This window comes from Panthera uncia, chromosome B4, assembly GCF_023721935.1.
Source record: "Panthera uncia isolate 11264 chromosome B4, Puncia_PCG_1.0, whole genome shotgun sequence".
NCBI classification, from domain to species: domain Eukaryota; kingdom Metazoa; phylum Chordata; class Mammalia; order Carnivora; family Felidae; genus Panthera; species Panthera uncia.
This window is the reverse complement of record NC_064809.1, coordinates 124,081,251-124,099,068: the sequence shown is the minus strand read 5'-3', so window position 1 is coordinate 124,099,068 and position 17,818 is coordinate 124,081,251. Positions and strand designations below refer to the sequence as shown.

The following is a 17,818-nucleotide window of genomic DNA, read 5'->3' as shown; positions in this document are numbered from 1 at the left end:
GGAGCAGAAGAAGTTCTGGTTCTTTCCAGAGCCACCCATTGATAGAACTGAATTAAACAAGCTGTCTCCCACCCATTGTTTTATGTTGGTAACTTTAATTCTTTCTACCGGATCACAAATGTTGGCTGAAGAGGAAACACTCTGATCCTTAAAGGGGAAGTTGGAGGAAGAGGAGGCAATAAAGTGAAGAAGTTGGTGGGAAAAAAGAGAACCAGAAGAGAGTAGTGGGGTAGAAACCGAGTTTCAAAAAGCTCAGCAATTTCGGATGTCATGGAATGCCCAACGGAATGCCAGTCAAAAGAACGCTATTGTATTTGCCAGTGAGGAGGTGACAGGTGACCTTTGCCAAATCAGTTTCAGCGGAATGTTAGGGAATGAAATCTGAGGACGGTGGGTTTAGGGGTGAGTGGGAAATGTGGAGGGACACACCGAGGACAGTGAGGCCCCAGGGTATTGAAAAGCAGGAACAATTCGAAGAGAATCTATGATTCCCATGATCATGTCAACCCAAAGGATAAAGCATCATCAGAGAGCCAAAGATAAAGAAGATAAGGCAGGAATGTAGTGTGACTGCCTCAGCAAACAGCAACATAGCAGCGACTTAAACAAGATTAAAGTCTACTTTTTCATGTAAGAGTCTGAGCATGCTCAGTCAAGGGCAGATTTGGGGACTCCATGGTGTTGGGAATCCAGGTTCCATCCACCTTATTACTCAGCCATCTTCAACATGCAGCTTCCATCCTGGGGTCTGAGATGCCAGGTAGAAGAAGGAAAAGAGAAAGGGGAGATTCCCTTTGTCATAAAGGCAGCACTCAGAGGTTGCTCACAGCAACTACCACTCACGTGTTCATTGACCAGACTCTGAGACTTGGCCATATCTACCTGTGAGGGAGACTGGAACAAAGCTGTCTTTAGCTGAGAGACTAGATACCCAGATGAGCTTAAGGGTCCTCCTGCTGCAGGAGGAGGGGCCAGTGAGCAGTCAGTCTAGGAAGACCTAGAACAAAGGACAGGTTCAGCCAGCGTTGGGAGGCGGCACACAGCCACCTGGAGGAAGAAGCAGAAAGCTGGTGAGCTTGGAAAGGAATAGAAAATAGGGAACTCTTGCTTGGCCACTTTTATCTTCTCTGCAAAGTGGGACTCAGAGTCATGGCTGCAAGGCTGGGACTCTCCGAGAGCCAAAAAAAGGGAAGGTGCACCAAGCCTCACTCCCCGTCATTATTTCCCATCTGTGGGGGTGCAACAGCAGGTATGCACCTGTAGATACCCTGAAGATGGTTTGAAGAACAGTTGTGCTCTTGGAGTCCCGAGCTTCCTTCCCAGCTCTGTGCTTAGCTGCCATATAGCCTTAGACAAGGCAAGAGATATGTTTCTGTATCTGTTAAATGACCATACTAATGCCCATGCTGCCCACCTCGCAACCCTATTCTGTGTCCCAGGAGAGAACTGTGAAGCTTTTTTGTAAGTTGTGGGCTGTAGGTGGGCATTGTCCTGGAGGGATGGAGTTGTCAGGGCACTGGTTGAGCCTTGAGGAGAGACCATAGGGACAGAACAGCCCCCCACAACCTTCCCGGCACTTGGCCAACCCCCACCAGGGAATTTGGGCTCCCCCTGCCTCTGGCCCAACATCAGAACCCTCTGCTGTCCAGGCGGAAGTGACACGGGAGGGGGCGGCCCTCCCAGCTGTTCATAGTCAGTTGCAGTCAGCCTCTGTTCTGTCTTGAGAGCACAAAGAGCCTTGGCTTGGTCCCCTGCATTTGGCCTTGGAAGTTCTCCTGGGATCTCTCCTTGACCCCAGGGCCCAAATTCGTGTTCCTGGCCTCAGCTAAGTAAACAGTGCGAGTTTCTCTCCCAGGCCTTAGGCCAAGCACAACTAACCTTGTCCAGTGTATACACACGCATGCACACATGCACACACACTGCTTGCACACACGAGCACCACATACAACACACATCTTACACATGCAAACACACCAAATACACCACAAACACTGCACCTGTGTGCCACACACATGTCCCCCACACGCTACATGCATGTCTCCCACAAACTACACATACATACAACCCACATGCACACACCCAGCACATACATACCATGTGCACATATACATACAGTCCCTTTTTCCTAACTGGTCTCTATCCCATATCACATTCAACCCTCCATTCAACCCACTGTATAACTACTTGAGGAATTTTTCTAAAATACAGTGAGGCTACTTTCTTGTTTCAACTCCTCCAATTCTTCCAGTGGTTTTCCAGACCCTTCAGCCTCTTACCAAAGTGGCTGAAGTCCCCCAAGGCCTGCTTCCTGACAACCCACTTCAGCCATCCCTCACCATCCTGCCCTGTCGGCCAGTCTGAACCACTTGCCCATTCCTGCTCCCCAGTGGCTCCCCCTGCCTCTGCTTTGCCCGCCCTCTCTATCCTCCAGAGAAATGCCCCTCCTGAAACATGTATTTATTCTTTCAAACTCTGTTCAGAGCTCACCTGTTCTATAAAGATTCTCCTGACCAGCCAGATGGAATGTTCCCTTCCTCCTCTACATTCTAGTGGAATAGCTAGTTTCCCATGTCTGTCTCTTCTGGTAGGCAGGTGACTTTCTCAATGTCACTATATACGGAACCCTGGGTCTTGGCGTTGGGTAGGTGCTCCATGAACGTTGGGCAGGTGGCACTCACCCCCTCATCTTCCCACACAGATCAAAGTAGAAAACCAGCATGACTACCAGGACATCACCAGCATGGTGGCAATGGCCAAAACCTATGCCACCACTGAGGCCTTCATTGACTCGAAGTACGACATCCGCATCCAGAAAATTGGATCCAACTACAAGGCTTACATGTGAGTCCCTGGGTGGGGGCTAGGGGGCTGGGAGGAAGGGTGGGAGGAGAGTGTAGGAGGAACAGTGATTAGAGATACATGTTCAGGCCAGTCTCCTCCACCCCAGGGCAGAGACCCTTCAGCACATCGTTATTCTCCCTTTATGTCTCCTACTGCCTTCCTCTCTGGTCAGTACAGCTAAGCATCCCAGGGTAGACATCTGTCTACCCAAAAAGAGCTGTTTCTCCCAGAGCAAGTCAGACATTTGGCATGTTTGAGGGAACTTTGAGTATGTATGGGATGTAAGCCATAGGAGACCAAGCTGAAAGAGAAACCTGGGGACAAATCAAGGAGGGTCTTGAATGCCGTGCTGAGGGCTTGGGGCTTTTGTTCTATTCTCTTCTGAGCAGAGAAGTGGCATCATCTGACCTGTATTTATAAAAAGATGGTTCTGGAGCCATGGGCCACAAAGGGGTTCTCTGGAACTAATAAGACTAATTAGGAGATTACACCAGATCTCTCCAGCTGCAGGCAACAATAACCACATCTGACTAACCTGAGGGAGTTTTTCAAAGGAATTTTATTAGAAAACCATGAATGATCAGAAACTCTAAAAACAAAACCACGAAACTATCAATTTCAGAAAGGTAAGGATCCAGGGCAGCTCCAGGAATCTGGGTGGCCAGAAGCAACAGACAATCTTCATGGCACCCCCACTGGGACATGAATCTGCCCGAATCATTTTCAGTGCTTAACTCAAGGTTGTGATTCCATGGAAACAGTGCTGATTAATCCAACTTAGGTCACATGCTTACTGATTAGAGAAAGGCAGAAAACCAGTATGGAGAGTCCCACCAAGATGAATGCCATTTGGGTGGGGTCATTCCCCCAGGGGAAACTGAGGTGCCATGACAAAGGAAGGAGGAATGGATGCCAGAAAATCCAGCACACGTTCACCCCAGGGGTAGTTCTGGCAAAGGATGACTCACTGGAGCTGCTGCGGTCATGAGTCCTTGAATAGGTGGGAGGTCTTACCTGCTCCAAGGCCTCTCTGGGTCTCACTTTGGAATGTGGTTGTTGGTTCTGCTTAAAATGACAAGACCCCAGAGAGCCAACCAGTGCCGGGTTGCCAAGCATTAATGGAGCGCTGACTGTGTGCATGGCTCCATATGTGAGGACGACAATGGCTAGCCATGGGCAGTTGGAAATCTCTCTGTATGCTGCTATACAGTGGAGCTTGTGCTCTAGGCCAGGGTCAGCAAACCACAGCCCACAGGCGAAATCCAGCTGCCACCTGTTTCTGTAAATAAAGTTTTATTGACCACAGCCAGACACATCCATTTATGTATTACCAAGGGTTGCTCTGGCACTACCTGGGTTGCCTAGACTAGGGGTCAGCAAACTTTCTGTGTGAAGGGGCCGGATGTTAATTTTAGGTTTTGTGGGCTGCACAAGATGCTGGCAGTTGACCTGGTAAAGAAAGATTCCCAGAGAAGGGATGGAGCCCGTTCTCCAGGAATTCTTTTTCTCTTTCTTCCACCCATGAGCCAGGCCAGACCCGTCACTGCTCTCAGATCCCTCAGGGTGATAAGATCGGCTCTTCCCTGCCCCCTCTGAGTTGGGGAACGTTCCAGTGCAGCAGTCCAGGGCATTCCTGAGGCCTGCAACCAATCCGTCATGATATCACTTCCCTCCTCTCCTCATTGTTCGCATTTCCACTTGACATTGACGACACCTTGTCCCAGTTTCTCTTCTTGAAGATTAGCTCATTGCCACATTCTTTATGCTGAGCCTTTCTGCCCTGGCAGCTCCAATTTGTCATTAGTTATGGCTTTTCCTGGACCCTGGGTTGGCCCCGGTCCGAGGGAGGGGGTTCATGTCAGACCTCAGCATACAGCATCCTCTCCGCCCCCAACCTCCTTTCTGGCCCACTTCCTGCCCTGCACACAGGCCTTTGCCTTGTTGCTACTGGGCTGTCATTGTTTCCAAGGCCTCTCAGCAGACAGAGCTAGGAAATATACATGTGTCCCTTAACCCCTGTATGCTCACATATCTGTAATTATTTCTATATATAACCAGCTCTATCTAAAGCTAGAGAGAGTTCATGTCGACGTGTCTGACTCTCATCTAGTACCACATGAATCATCTCAGCCTTCCCAGATTGCTTATCTAGAACTTCCCACCCAAACAGGGACCTGGCTCCTACCATCTGCCATCTATTTACTTATTTGTTTGATCCCAATACAATTGCAGAACCATTAACTTGGAGCCCCGTGGGAAAGAGCTTCATCCAGTGCAGTGCAGTGTTCATGTATGGCTCCTTTTATATCTAGTCATACAACCTCCACTCACAACCAAGGTTACTTGGGGCCGCACCTTACCACCCACCCCCACTCTCTTCAGCAAGGGAGTCAACATCATACATTTGGAATATAGGTAGATTCTCCAGTCGAAGTCCTACATTCCAGCAGGTGCATCACATCTGGACCAACTGACTCTTTTCCCCTAGCCTGTGATGGGTTCCACCATGGAGAGTCATGGTGCAGAGCACGGAGTTTCTCATATATGGTTTGGTGGCTTCTGTCACTAAGTGGGAATGATAATAATAGTAAGTCTTCCTCATGAGGTTTTGTAAGCCTGAAATAAGTTAGTGCTTATAGAGACCTTAGACCCATGTCTCAGACATAGAAAGCACTCACTGAATAGCAACTCTCCCTATCATTATTTTCTTGGAAGGAGAGCAATCTGGCTTGTGTTTCTGCTCCTTCTGGCATTGCAGTGCCTTCTTCTTGTGTCTCTGCTTACTGAAAAACTATAGTAGCACCCACTGTACTAAGATATTTATGGGAATATTTCCTTTAGCCCACACAATATATCGGGATGGAGATCACTCTCATTTAAAGACTCAGAGATATGCATGGTTATGCAGCTAGAAAATGCTGGAACCAAGATTCAAACTTGCATCTGTCTGACCCACATCAGTTCTTACCTTCTCTTACCACCATACAGATCCCACTATACTAACCCTACCATCCTCCAAGGCACATTCCGTGGTTACCTTCTGGGGTCACATTGAGTGAGTCTGGTTTCTCCTTTGCTTACCCAGGGCTCCCCGCTCACTCCTCAGGTACGCTGCTAACCTTACCACCCCTCCACTCTGGTTTCAAACTAGTCCACCCTTCCAGGTAGAGACCAGCCTTAGGATGGGGTCATCTCTGCACACTGAGCCTAGTCCAGTATCCAGGACATAGGGTGGCCCAATGAGTGTTTGCCAAATTGAATTGAATCAAGATGGGCTGAACTGAACTGGCATAAAGGTTATCGATGTCACTGCACCCCTTAGCAATTCTAGCTTCTGTTGGCCATTATAAATTCTCAGCATCTGTTGTCTTCAGATGCATTTTATTTTCTTTTAGAAGGGTATATTTGTGTAGCAATTCCTCCTCCCAGTTCACCCTTTCACTTTAACCACATGCCTTCTCTTGGCCACAAAACAGAAAACTTCACCTCTGCTACCTTGCTTGCACCCATTTAGGCTTTACTGAGTCCAGATCAGCCCCTGGATATCATTTGTCTCGATTCTTCCCCAATATACACAGTTCCTCACCCAGCACTTAGTTACTGGGTACCTACTACATGCCGGGTCCCGCTGGACACTGGGGGGAAAGGGGATGAGTCAAATATGTCCCTGCCTCAGGGAAGACTGGACATGAAAGCAGTCATTCCAAGTGAGATAAGCATTACTAAACTTTGGTATAGGCATGTCTACTCTTGTCAGGGAGGTGGATAGTTGGGAAGCCACATACCACGAAACGTGAAGGATGAGTAGGTTTTAGGGAGGCAAAAATGGAGACAAAGACTGGATCAGGCAAAGGGAAGAATATGAGTAAAAGCCTTGACAGGAGAAATCTGTGGCATTGGAGCACTGCAAGGGAGGTCAGCTGTTGCTAGAACAGAAAAGGCAAACGAGGGGCGCTTGGGTGGCTCAGTTGTTTGGGCATCCAACTCTTGATTTTGGCTCGGGTCATGATCTCATGGTTCCTGGGTTTGAGCCCCATGTCTCATCAGGCTCCACACTGCCAGCACAGAGCCTGCTTGGGATTCTCTCTCTCCCTCTCTGTCTCTTCCCTTCTCCAACTCACACACACATATGCACATTATCTCTCTCTTTCTTTGTCAAAATAAATAAATAAAGTTAAAAGGAGAAGAAGAAGAAGAAGAAGAAGAAGAAGAAGAAGAAGAAGAAGAAGAAAAGGCAAACAAATAGAGAGGGTGTTGAGGCCAGGAGGCCTTCCTGTCCTTCACTATGAAAAAGTGATCACTTCTCTCCATGGATCATTTTTACTACATTTTGGAGCCCTCAAGAAATTCCAGGATCACTAATGGCTCTACTACCCTAGTTCTCCTTTACAAAACCAAGAGGCCAAGTTTTGGGAGATTTCATTTGATGGTGTAGGCATTTTTGAAACTTAACTCTTAGATATCAGAGGTGGCTTAGAAGAAGACAAATAAAGTCCAACAAGTAAAGAAAACAACAGCATAAAGGAAAATTTTAAAAAGGCAAATAAAGCTGGGGACAAGATGTGTACCTAATAATACATGCCATCATGTGAGCCACATATATGAATCGGTGCCTCCTAACAGCCAAAACAAAGATGGAAAGCAGAGCAGTGACAGGTGTCCTAATGCCCTCAGTGTTATTTTTCTGCTACAGGAGAACCTCCATCTCTGGAAACTGGAAGGCCAACACAGGTTCTGCCATGCTGGAGCAGGTGGCCATGACAGAGAGGTAAGAGAGGAAGGAGGTGTAATGGGGCGATGCACCAGCCACAGCAGGAGGTGGGTGAGGGATACAACAGGAAGTCTGTAAGGAATGCCACCTCATCCTCTGGCCAGTGCCTTGCCATGCACAGAGCACTTTCCTGGGCACAACAGCTCTTTATTGCACAACAAGCTGCAGGGTAGATGTTTTATAATCCCACTTTACAGATGGGAGAAGACAGTTCAGAGAGGGAAAGTGACTTGTCCAGGGTCACAGAACTCATCAATGACAGAGCTGAGATGTCTTAACCCCAAGTCCAAGGGTCTTTCCAGCCCTGCCCAGCTACTGCAGAGATAGCAGGGAGTCCTCACCAGTCCCCTCTGTGCTCTCACAGGTACACGAAAGCATCCTTATTAGGGCACCAGAGCTACTGGAATGTCCACTCTTCTTCTCTCTGACTTATCTCCATCTCAGTGTCAGGAGGGAGAGGGTATTTCCAGTGAATCATGAATGTGGTATGTGCACTCTGGCTGAAGGTCCCTCAGGTCTTTCTGCCTGTAAACACTGCTGGGAGCTCCCTTCAGCTGAGCAAGGGCCAGTCACCTACGACCAGGGCCAGCAGCACACACACACGTTCTTTCCTGCAAGCCAGCTGACCTGCGTGTAGGCATGCAATGAGAGTGGATAGAGTGTGGGCTTTGGGGTCAGAAAGATCCATTGAATGAACACTTATTGAGTGCCTACTGCATGCCATGTTGTGCCAAGCACTGAGGAGGCCAAGATGAAAAGATCCAGCCCTTCCCTTTAGAGACTGTGTGACCTTGGCAAGTGTCAGAACACAAACATCATTTGTCAGAGACAAAGGGGGATTTGTTGACTTGTGACAATGAAAATTCCAGAGGTGCAGCACTAGGTAAGACTTTAAAGCTCATTCTACACACTTCAGTTCAGCTTTGTTCTATGTTGGCTTCATTCTGGACAGTACACTCATTTGGTGGCCCATAGTGGCTCCAGGCTCCCATCCTGAATGTCAAGTCCCACAGGACAAAACTCCTCTTTCTCAGACATTTCAACCGAAAACTGAAATTGAGCCTTATTCACTGATTGGCCTGCCTTGAGTCACATGACCATCCCTGAACCAGTCCCTATGGCCCAGAAAACAACACCGCTGTGATTCAATAGGCCTCTGTCTCCTCTCTGCCCCCTGGAGATTAGGGTGGGATCAGGTGGCTATAGCAGGAATGACTGGGGGAGACAGGAAGGGGTAGGATGCCAAGGAACATCAGGAAAGATAGGAGGGAAAATGAATGTTATGCAGACTAAAACAACAGTCCCGGCTCCCCAAACAAGGTAGAGACAGAGTGTGGTATGTCGGGGTGGAAGCGAGCTTTAGGTGCTTGCAGAGGGAGCACAGAGAAGGGGCACCCAATGCAAGAAGGGGTGAGATCAGGGAAGGCTTCCTGAAAGAGGTGGAACCACAATCCCCTGTAAAGCATGAGTAGGAATTGGGAGGCTTTCCTTCACTTCTCTGTCAGTTATCCATTGAGCACCAGCTGGGAGCGTTATTGAGCTAGGCCCTGGGAAAATGGTGGCAGACAGATGGACATGGTCCCTGCCCTCGTGGAACTTATGGCTCTGGAGCTCTAAGAAGAAGCAGGATGTGAACAAAAGTGAGTGGTCCTGTCCCTGCCAACTTATGTTCCCTAGGGTAAGTTAACTAACCTCTGTGAACTGCAACTGTTCAGTGGAGGTAATAAGCCAGAGTGCTGAATGGGAGGGGGTTGTTCTGTACCTAACACAGAAGTGGCCCATGGCAGCCCCAGGTGGCAGTTGCGGCCTTCAATCTTGGAACCCACCTGTGCCAACTAGTCTCAGGGAAGGGAAGAGTGTGCTCATTACCTTGCACAACTGAATCATCTGGTCTGAGGCAATCATTTCCTTCCCCCAATGAGCATTCATGGGACATCATGGTCCTTTTCTCCGTGGCCTTTCCAGATCGTGGGCCCAGCCTTTCACCATGCCTCATGAGCTGCTCACAAATCACTCCAGAAGGCCACCATATCCCTAACTGCACAGTTCCAAGCCACTTGAGCTATTCCTTCAAGAGCCTACAATAGGCATGAGTCCACTTAGGCCTGAATTCACTTTACCTTCTGTAAAGCCATGGGCAGTACTCCCAGAACCTGGGACAGAACTCCCCAATCCCACCTCCACAGGGGAAAATCTCTGGGGGCCCATAAATTTCCCTTGGCCCTCTTTCCACCTGGCCTGTTTGCCAGGTAGCCTGACTCCTTGGCAAAACCAATAATATGGCTTGGTTGGTGCTAGTCCCACCTGGCTGGAGGGGACTATGGACCCATGTTCTCCAGGCTCTCCCACACTGCTCCACCCTTGAAGTCCCTTCCTTGGACCTGGGAAGGCGGGGAGTGGGGAGAGCTGTGCCCCATGGGATGTGGCCAGTAGCTATTCCAGAAATTCATCATTTGAAAACAGCCTCTAGAAACCAGTTTTCTACAGACTGGTCTTGGTCCAGACTTCCATCTTCCTTTGAGAAGACACCTGATTTAGGAGTGTGTCTTAGGGCACAGGTCTTCCTAAACTGGAGTTAGCCATTGGTGCCAGATACAGGAACCCTGGTCAGAGAGCCCGGGGAGCTCTTAGAGCTCTGAGGACCAAAGGTTATCCTCAAATTGGGGCTGCACATGAGAATCACAGGAGAAATTTTAAAAACGTATAGAGATTATGCTAACGTAGGGCAGGGCCCCCAAATCTGAATGTTTACTCTGTGTTTGTGTGCTCAACTCTCCTGGCGACTCTGATGCACAACTAGAATCATACCTAGACCTTCCCATTTTTCAGATAGGGAAACTGAGGTTTCAGGAGGAAGAGGCTGACCCAAAACTATTGAGGAAATTAATAGCAAGACCCCAGGTCACTGGTATCCCATGCTGAGGGAGAACAGGCTGCAATGTGTCCCAAGGGAGAGGAAGGGTGGCTTGCTTGGACTGTGAAATCAGACAGACTCTAGGTTTGGAAGCCAGTACAGTGGCTGATTAACCTCTCTGAGCCTCAGTTTCCTTATCAGTAAGAATGGGCTAAAGCTTCCTGACAGAGTTGTGGTTGGGGTTAGAGAGAGAAAGAAGGGTCAACCCCCGCAGAAGGCCTGTAGGGGCTCAATAGCCATGAGTTTCCATCCTTCCTTTTCTTTCTGTGATCTCACATGCTCCTTGCTACAGCTGGATGCAAAAACTGAGAGCTAGGAGCCGGGAGATCTGTGTAATCCTGGCTCTATTACTGTCTTGCTGTGTGGCCTGGCCAAGCCACTCTCCCTCTCTGGGCCTCCATGGGCATTGGCGGTTAAGATGAGAGAGTTGGTTCTAAGAGCGCTTCAGCCATGATCTCTCCTCATCCAGGCCTTTTGGCTCAGAGACACAAATAGATCTCAGAGCAGGAGTGCCCCGTGTGACCCTGGAGGGTGAGGAGAGAAGCAAGAACATTGACACAAAGTCCCCTGTGACTCCCAAATCCAGCCACCACAAGGGAAGCCAAGTGCAAGCCCGGGGAAGACTTCTCCAGATACAACCATCCCCTTGTTGCAGGGTCAAAGTCCAGCGTTGAGATCTTTCCCCTGCAAAGCAAACTGGCCTTGCAGCCATCAAGTGGCTGGAAAGGGAACAAAAGCACTGGGTCCGGAGGGCCAGGCCCCAGCCGCGAGAGCAGCCTGCCAGGCTCCCCTGTCTGCCCGCCCCAGGATCTGGGGAGAATGCACCCTTTGTCCCCCCTAGGCTCTCATCTAGCATGGTCGCCGGGGCTTGGAGGGCGGCCTGGGAGGGATTGCTGAGCCCTTCAAGCAGCGTTCCCAAGGGAAAAGGGCTGCAGGAGTAGATGGCTCCGGATGGAGACCGGGTAAGCTCTCCACTACAAGGGAGCCAGCAAGGTCCTGGGGTGGGGGCGAGGGGCAGGTCTCTGAGATCTCCCTCACCCCTCATTCCTTCTTACCCTCATTCTTCCTCTCTCTTGCTTCCTGTCTCCCTTTGTATTCTCTCTCCCTTTCTCTGTCCCTTTCTCTATCCATCTATGTCTCTGCTTTTTTTGTATACCCATTCTGTCTCTCCCACTGCCTCTCTGTCTCCCTCTGTGTCTCTGCCTTTGTCTCTCTTACTGCATCACTGTCTCTTGTTATTTCTGACCATCTCTCTCCATCTCTGAATGGATACATATGTGTCACTGTCTGTACTGGGACCTGTTGGTCCATGTGTCTCTCTGTGTCTCCCTATCTGTCCCTGCCTCTCTCTCTCTGCTCCCTCTTCCTGCCCTTTCCCCCCACACTCACTGTCTGTCTGTCCATCCCTGCAGGTACAGGCTGTGGGTGGACAGCTGCTCAGAAATGTTTGGCGGCCTGGACATCTGTGCTGTCAAGGCCGTCCACAGCAAGGACGGCAGAGATTACATCATTGAGGTGAGGGATGTCCTCCTGGCCTGGTCCAGCTCCTGGGCCAGAGTGCCAGAGGGAAGGAATCCAAGTGTGGTCTCCAGCATGGTTGGCTGTGTCCCAGCTCATGGCCTGGGCACATGTGGCTCCAGAGGCTTCTCCCCCACCAGCCTCACACCCCTCCCCATCTCCACCTGCAATAGCGTTTAGAGTCTCTGTACTCTGGACATGAAGTTTGACAACCCATGGGCCTCATGGTAGGGAAAGAGCATTACCAAGAGTCAGCAAGACTGTGTCCCATTGGGTCTCTGAAACTCTCTATGTCCAAGCATATAAGAAGGACACACTCCCCTCATCACCATGCAGAGAGTCCATTGTCTGTTCGCTCAACAAACATGTCCTTAGGGGCTCCCCAGGGCTAGGCATGGGTCTGGTTCTGGGGACAGAGCTGTGAACCAGACCGACATGCGGTGTCCAGGCTGGTGGGGAAAAAGGATGAGACACAAGCAGTAGAGGACGTTGAAAGTTAGGAAAGGGAACTCAGGCCTGCGGGCCTGTGAGTGAAGGAAAGACGTAGGGAAATGTCATTGTCAGAGAGAGGCTGGAGACCGGCTGCGGGTTCCAGAATCTGTCCCACAACCCCTGCCGCCCTCCAGGACTGTCACCTACCCACATACCTCTGACCCCATACTCTCCTTCACCTCCGACTTCCTGTCCATGCCTCCCCCAATCCACAATCCCCTCTCTCATGCAGGATCCTCCCTGCCCCATCCCTCCGGGTCCCACAGCCTCCCCCTTCACCCCACCTCCCTCCCCTGTCATGCCTCCCCCCGACATAGCTGTGGCTCTCCACTGCTTTTCCCTGAAAATGCCCCTCTGGCCTCAGAGTTCTCCCTTCTCTCCCCAACTGCTCCCCAACATCTCCACATTCACACTCCCCACAGCCCCTTCCAAGGCTCCCTTTCCATGGCCTTCTCTTCAAACCACAGCGGATGGGCGGTGCTGACACAAGGCCAAGACACGTGAGGGAGAGCCCTGCGGCCACCCCCTCCCCGGGTTGTGGGCGGCTAATGGGAAGCACATGGCTGGGGTGACCACAGGAGCCAGCCAGTCCTCTGGGCCCACGTGCCTGCCACTCCCCCGGACCCGCAGCGCGGCAGGCCCAGGTGACCCCATGGGTGGGAGTCCCGCTGTTTACTGCCAGCCGTGCCAGGAGGGCATCCGCACCGTGCTGAAACTCCTCCAGTAGCCCCTTCCCAGAGGAGGCCTTGGAGGAGTCAGGAGCAGTACTGGTGTGCAGACTTGCTTCTGAGCCAGGCTGCATCCCGGAGGAACAAGTGCCCCGCCTTCCTGAGGGTGCCCTGGGAGCTTTGGACCAAGGGTGGACGAAGCGCCCCCCCACCCCCAGCCTGAGAATTTGCATCTGTTGAGACCCTTCCTGTCCCTCCTGCCTCTGCATCAGCTCACAGGGACCACCAGCCATGAACTCAGCAGTGGCACTCAGTCATTCATCCATCCTCCGCTATGGAGCTTCTGTGCGGGGCACGAGACCCCAAGCCAGGTGATGGGGATAGAGCAGTGAACATGGTAGCAGGGACCCTTCCTCCTAGAGCTTCCATCCAGAGAGGCGACAGCAATCGTGGAGGAAGGACTCCTTGACTCCCCTCCCCTCCCTCCTGTGAGCGTAGCCCCTTTTCTCCCGCATTCTCTCTGCCCCGAGAGCTCTTGCCTATCTTGAGTTTCCTCAACTTTTGTTCTTAGGAAACAAAAGTCTGTACTCGTGGGCCCAGGCTCCCTGCCTCCAGACATTCAGAGGGTCAGGGATGAAAGCCCTCTTACATTTTTTTTTTTTTTAAAGAAAAATTAGTGGGTTTGGACTTTAAAAAACAAGAAAACAACTTCTCACAATGTTCCAGGAGGAAAAAAAAAAACAAAAAACATGACTTTTCAGATTGTTTTTTCTCTCAGAAACATTGCAGAGTTGTTTCCCTTGCTTTTGGGTTTACAGTGGGGTCAAGGGAGACGAGGAACTTTGCTACCACGGAGACAAAAGGTATTTTTCCCCAGTCAAGAAAAAAAAGGCAGAAGAGACCCAAAATACTGTTTGCTTCAGCCACCTCTGTGGTGAGAACGTGAAGTTTGTACTTCATGTTTTATGAAGATCCTCACAGTGAAACACTCGGGGGAAAGACCCTTGAACTTGTCCTCCATGGCCTGTCCAGGGAATGATATTGCTTGCTGGAAAAATGTTTCCCTGGGGAGACCAGAGTGTCCACTTCCTTTGGCTTTGTCCACCATGGGGATTCCAAAATGCTCTGACCTCAGGTTCCTTGTGGCGGCTGTTTTCCACTGCAGGGAATGTAGGAAACAGAAACCAGAACAGAAAAGGGTGGGTAGGGTCAGGGGGAGAAAGGACAGGCCTGTGTACATTTAGACAGACTCCACAGTTAGAACTCAGTTCAGCCCACATAGACCGAGAGGCTGTCTGTGTGCCGGGCACTGAGATCTGGGATGCCAAGAACTCAGGCCCCAACCCACAAGGAGCTCAATTTGAGGACAGTTTTCAGGACTGTGCTAGAATCAACATACGCATCCTTGAGTTTGCTTTTCAGCTTCCCAACCACAGTGGGTACTTTACACACAGAGCCCTAAACGTCCCAGCCGGAAGCATCTTCACAGACCCCTCAGTTTACAGTTGAGGAAAACATGGGCCCACCGAGGAAAAGTGACCTGCCTAAGATCACACAGCAAGTCGGTAGTAGAACATAGGCTCAGATTCCAGGTTCCCATCCTGATTTTCACCCCAGAGAGCTAATTCAGTGCTCAGTGACAAAGGGAAGGACTGTGGCTTGTTAGTCCTGTGTCCTTGAACTTAGTACTTCTTTGACCCTCAGTTTCCTCATCATTGTGATGCAGATACTAATAGTACTTGCCTCCAAGAGCTACTCTGAGATTTGTATGAGATCCTCCACACCCGGTGCTTGGAACAGTGCCTGACACATAGTAAGTGCTTAATAAAACATAGTACTTATTAGTATACTTATCGTGATGAGCAGGACTTACTGCAAGGATCTTTCATCCCTCCACCGTAGTCGTTATTGAGGGCATATCTGTGGAACAGGACACAGGGCCCATCCCTGACCTCAGGGACTCACAGTCCAGTTGGAGAGACACAAGTAACCAGGAGATGTCAGCACTGTGGGTGAGCTCCCCACCGGGGCAGCCAAAGTAAGGACAGCGGGAGGACAGATGAGCAGCTGGTCAGAAGTTACTCAGAGAGAGGAAGGGCTTAGCTGGGTGTTCCCTGAAGAATGAGAAGGACTTAAGTAAAGAGTGAGAGGAGAGAATGGTATACACAAGGACCTGGTCAGAAGAGAGAACCTGGTGAGTCCAGAGCTTGGGAAGAGGGGAAACAATGCAGTGCATTTGGTGGGCGTGGGATGAGTGAACAGGCTAGATTCCTACAGTGGAGGAAGGGAGAGAGAGCCCACCTAGGCCTCACTCCCCTTCTAGACCTTCTACAGCTGCCCGTGCCCAAGGAATCACCTGGATGGTTGGCCTGTGTGACTTTGGCCAAGTCCCTTCCCATTGCTAGGCCTCAGTTTCCCCATCTGCAAAAAAAAGCAGGATGAGCAAATAGGATCTCTCAGGACCTCTCTCAATATAAGCACTTTGCTTCCTTTGAGAAGAAGGCCATTCCCTCCAGGCATATGTCCTCCCAGAGCCTCTGAAAACAGGCCTTTCCTCATTCCTCTTCTCTCTGAACCCTGGGTCAACTCCAGCCCATGTCATTTTTTGGTCATAATTGAGCCCCCACCTTCACTGCTTCCGGCCTTGTGAAAGCCTTGACCTTGGGCCAAAGTTCAGGAGGTCAGCCCCAAGCCTGGGCAGGAGCCAAGGTGGGAAAAGATGGGGCGGAGACTGGCTCCCCAAAGAAAAGAGCAGAAAAGGTCAGCAAAGCCTTCCTGGCCCTTGGTCACATTTCTGTAGCCCAACAAATGTAGGCTGAATTGAACTGGATCCAGAGAGTTGATTTAGACTGAACTGCAGGGATCTGGGTGTCTCCACAGGAATCATTCCCAGCTGGAGGCACTGGGCTGGGTGTTTGCATGGACAACATCACCATCTAGTGGTCACTTCTGTCCTGAGCCGTGCCAGCCCTTCTGGGATGCACTGCCCCAAGCCTCCTTTCTCTCTGCAGGTGATGGACAGCTCAATGCCCTTGATTGGAGAGCACGTGGAAGAGGACAAACAGCTGATGGCCGACCTCGTGGTCTCCAAAATGAGCCAACTCCTGATACCAGGGGGCACAGTGCCCTCGCCCCTGAGGCCTTGGGTGAGGTTTCCAGGAGCGCAGGAGACATCATGGCCATGAGAAATGCTGGGCTGTCTGGGAAGGGGGAGCCCCTGGATCCAAAGGAGATCCCCTAGAATGGAAGCACTCTGGGGAGAAAGGAATGGGGTGTGGATGGAGGCTGGGCTTGGACAGCTTGCACCCTGTCCCGGACAGGGGAGTTTGGGGGGGCTCCGAGGAGACCTTCCCCCATCCACCATCAGAGGGAGGAAAGCCTTGTCACAACCGCACTGGTGGGCAGAGATTATGAACATAAGAAGCCAGTTGTCCCTTCTGTGCCCTCATTCCTGGGCCTGCGCAGGGAGCAGCAGGCGCGTGTGGGTGTGTGCGTGCACGCACGGGTGTGTATACACACGTGCCCTTTGTGTGTTCCCAGGGCCCCGGTCAATAGAGACTATTGTGTCTTCTGTTTCTCCTTGCCCCAACCTCGACAAGCTCCCTCGATCATTCTCCAAAGAATTTGCTAGCTCTCAGCTTTCTGGAAAAGCAAATCTCAAAACCTGCTTTCCCCCACCCCCACCCCTCCCCCACAAAAACAAATCCATGATAATAGCTGTGGGAAGGATGGTTCTACCGGAGGGGGTTGCTGGCTGGGAAGGGGCATGGGGTAGCCATCTCCACTGGAGGTTCTGTCCTGACTCGGGTGGTGGTTACACAGATGTATACACATGTAAAAATCCGCTATGCTGTGCACTTAAGAATTGTGCACTTTATGTAAGTTTTACTCCAATAATAAAAAGATCTTTGTAAATCCTGCCCTCCCACCCGGGAAGCAAATGGCTGCGGCAATCCCAACAGGCCTCTCTTCTCTCCTGCTCTAGGCTCCACAGATGAAACCAGCAAAATCGCCGGGGCCAGCCCAGCTGGGACCTCCACTTGGACAGCCCCAGCCACGCCCACCCACACAAGGTAAGCCCCATGACAAGTCAGCAAGAGAAATTATGTAGTGAGGATGTCCAAATGCACTGAGGGATCCATGTGTGGTTTCCAGAAGGTACTCTGGGAAAATCCATCCTAACACTTTATCCACAGAGTATGTGTGCTCACTCTGTGCGCAGAATGAGTGAGAATGTGAGGTCTGTCACCCCAATAAGTCAGGAATGAAGAAGGGAAAGACAGGTGAAGTCACTGAGTGCTTCATAGGTGCCAGGCACTGTGCAAGGGACTTTCCCCTCTATTTTCCTTTTTTTTTCTTTTTTATCTCCCAATCACTCCCCAGTGAAAACCATCAGTATTTCCTTTTTGCAGAGGTGGACATTGAGGCTTTGCCCAAGGAAGCACGAGAAAATGCAGGTTTACAAATATGGCCTTTCAGATCTTTGAACAAGCATCTGTTTCTTTTTTATAAAAAAAAAAAATGTTTTAATGTTTATTTTTTGAGAGAAAGAGAGAGACAGAGTGTGAGCAAGGGAGGGGCAGAGAGAGAGAGAGAGAGAGAGACAGAATCAGA

General features: G+C 50.5%; 1 protein-coding gene and 1 long non-coding RNA gene across 2 annotated transcripts in view; one reads left to right on the top strand and one right to left on the bottom strand.

Annotated features, from left to right (window-relative positions):
- The window catches only part of SYN3 (synapsin III), a 419,352-nt gene that overhangs the window by 392,724 nt on the left and 8,810 nt on the right, over positions 1-17,818 (top strand). The window contains exons 7-11 of the mRNA XM_049627527.1: positions 2,699-2,841; positions 7,535-7,609; positions 11,939-12,041; positions 16,216-16,350; positions 17,190-17,277. Of these exons, the coding sequence (XP_049483484.1) occupies positions 2,699-2,841; positions 7,535-7,609; positions 11,939-12,041; positions 16,216-16,350; positions 17,190-17,277 (544 nt within the window). The remainder of the gene's footprint in view (positions 1-2,698; positions 2,842-7,534; positions 7,610-11,938; positions 12,042-16,215; positions 16,351-17,189; positions 17,278-17,818) is intronic.
- Positions 13,801-15,960, bottom strand: LOC125920345 (uncharacterized). Its single transcript, XR_007457030.1, has 3 exons — positions 15,561-15,960; positions 15,078-15,318; positions 13,801-14,363 (listed from the first exon to the last, which is right to left on the bottom strand). It is a non-coding gene; the product is annotated as an uncharacterized LOC125920345 (long non-coding RNA).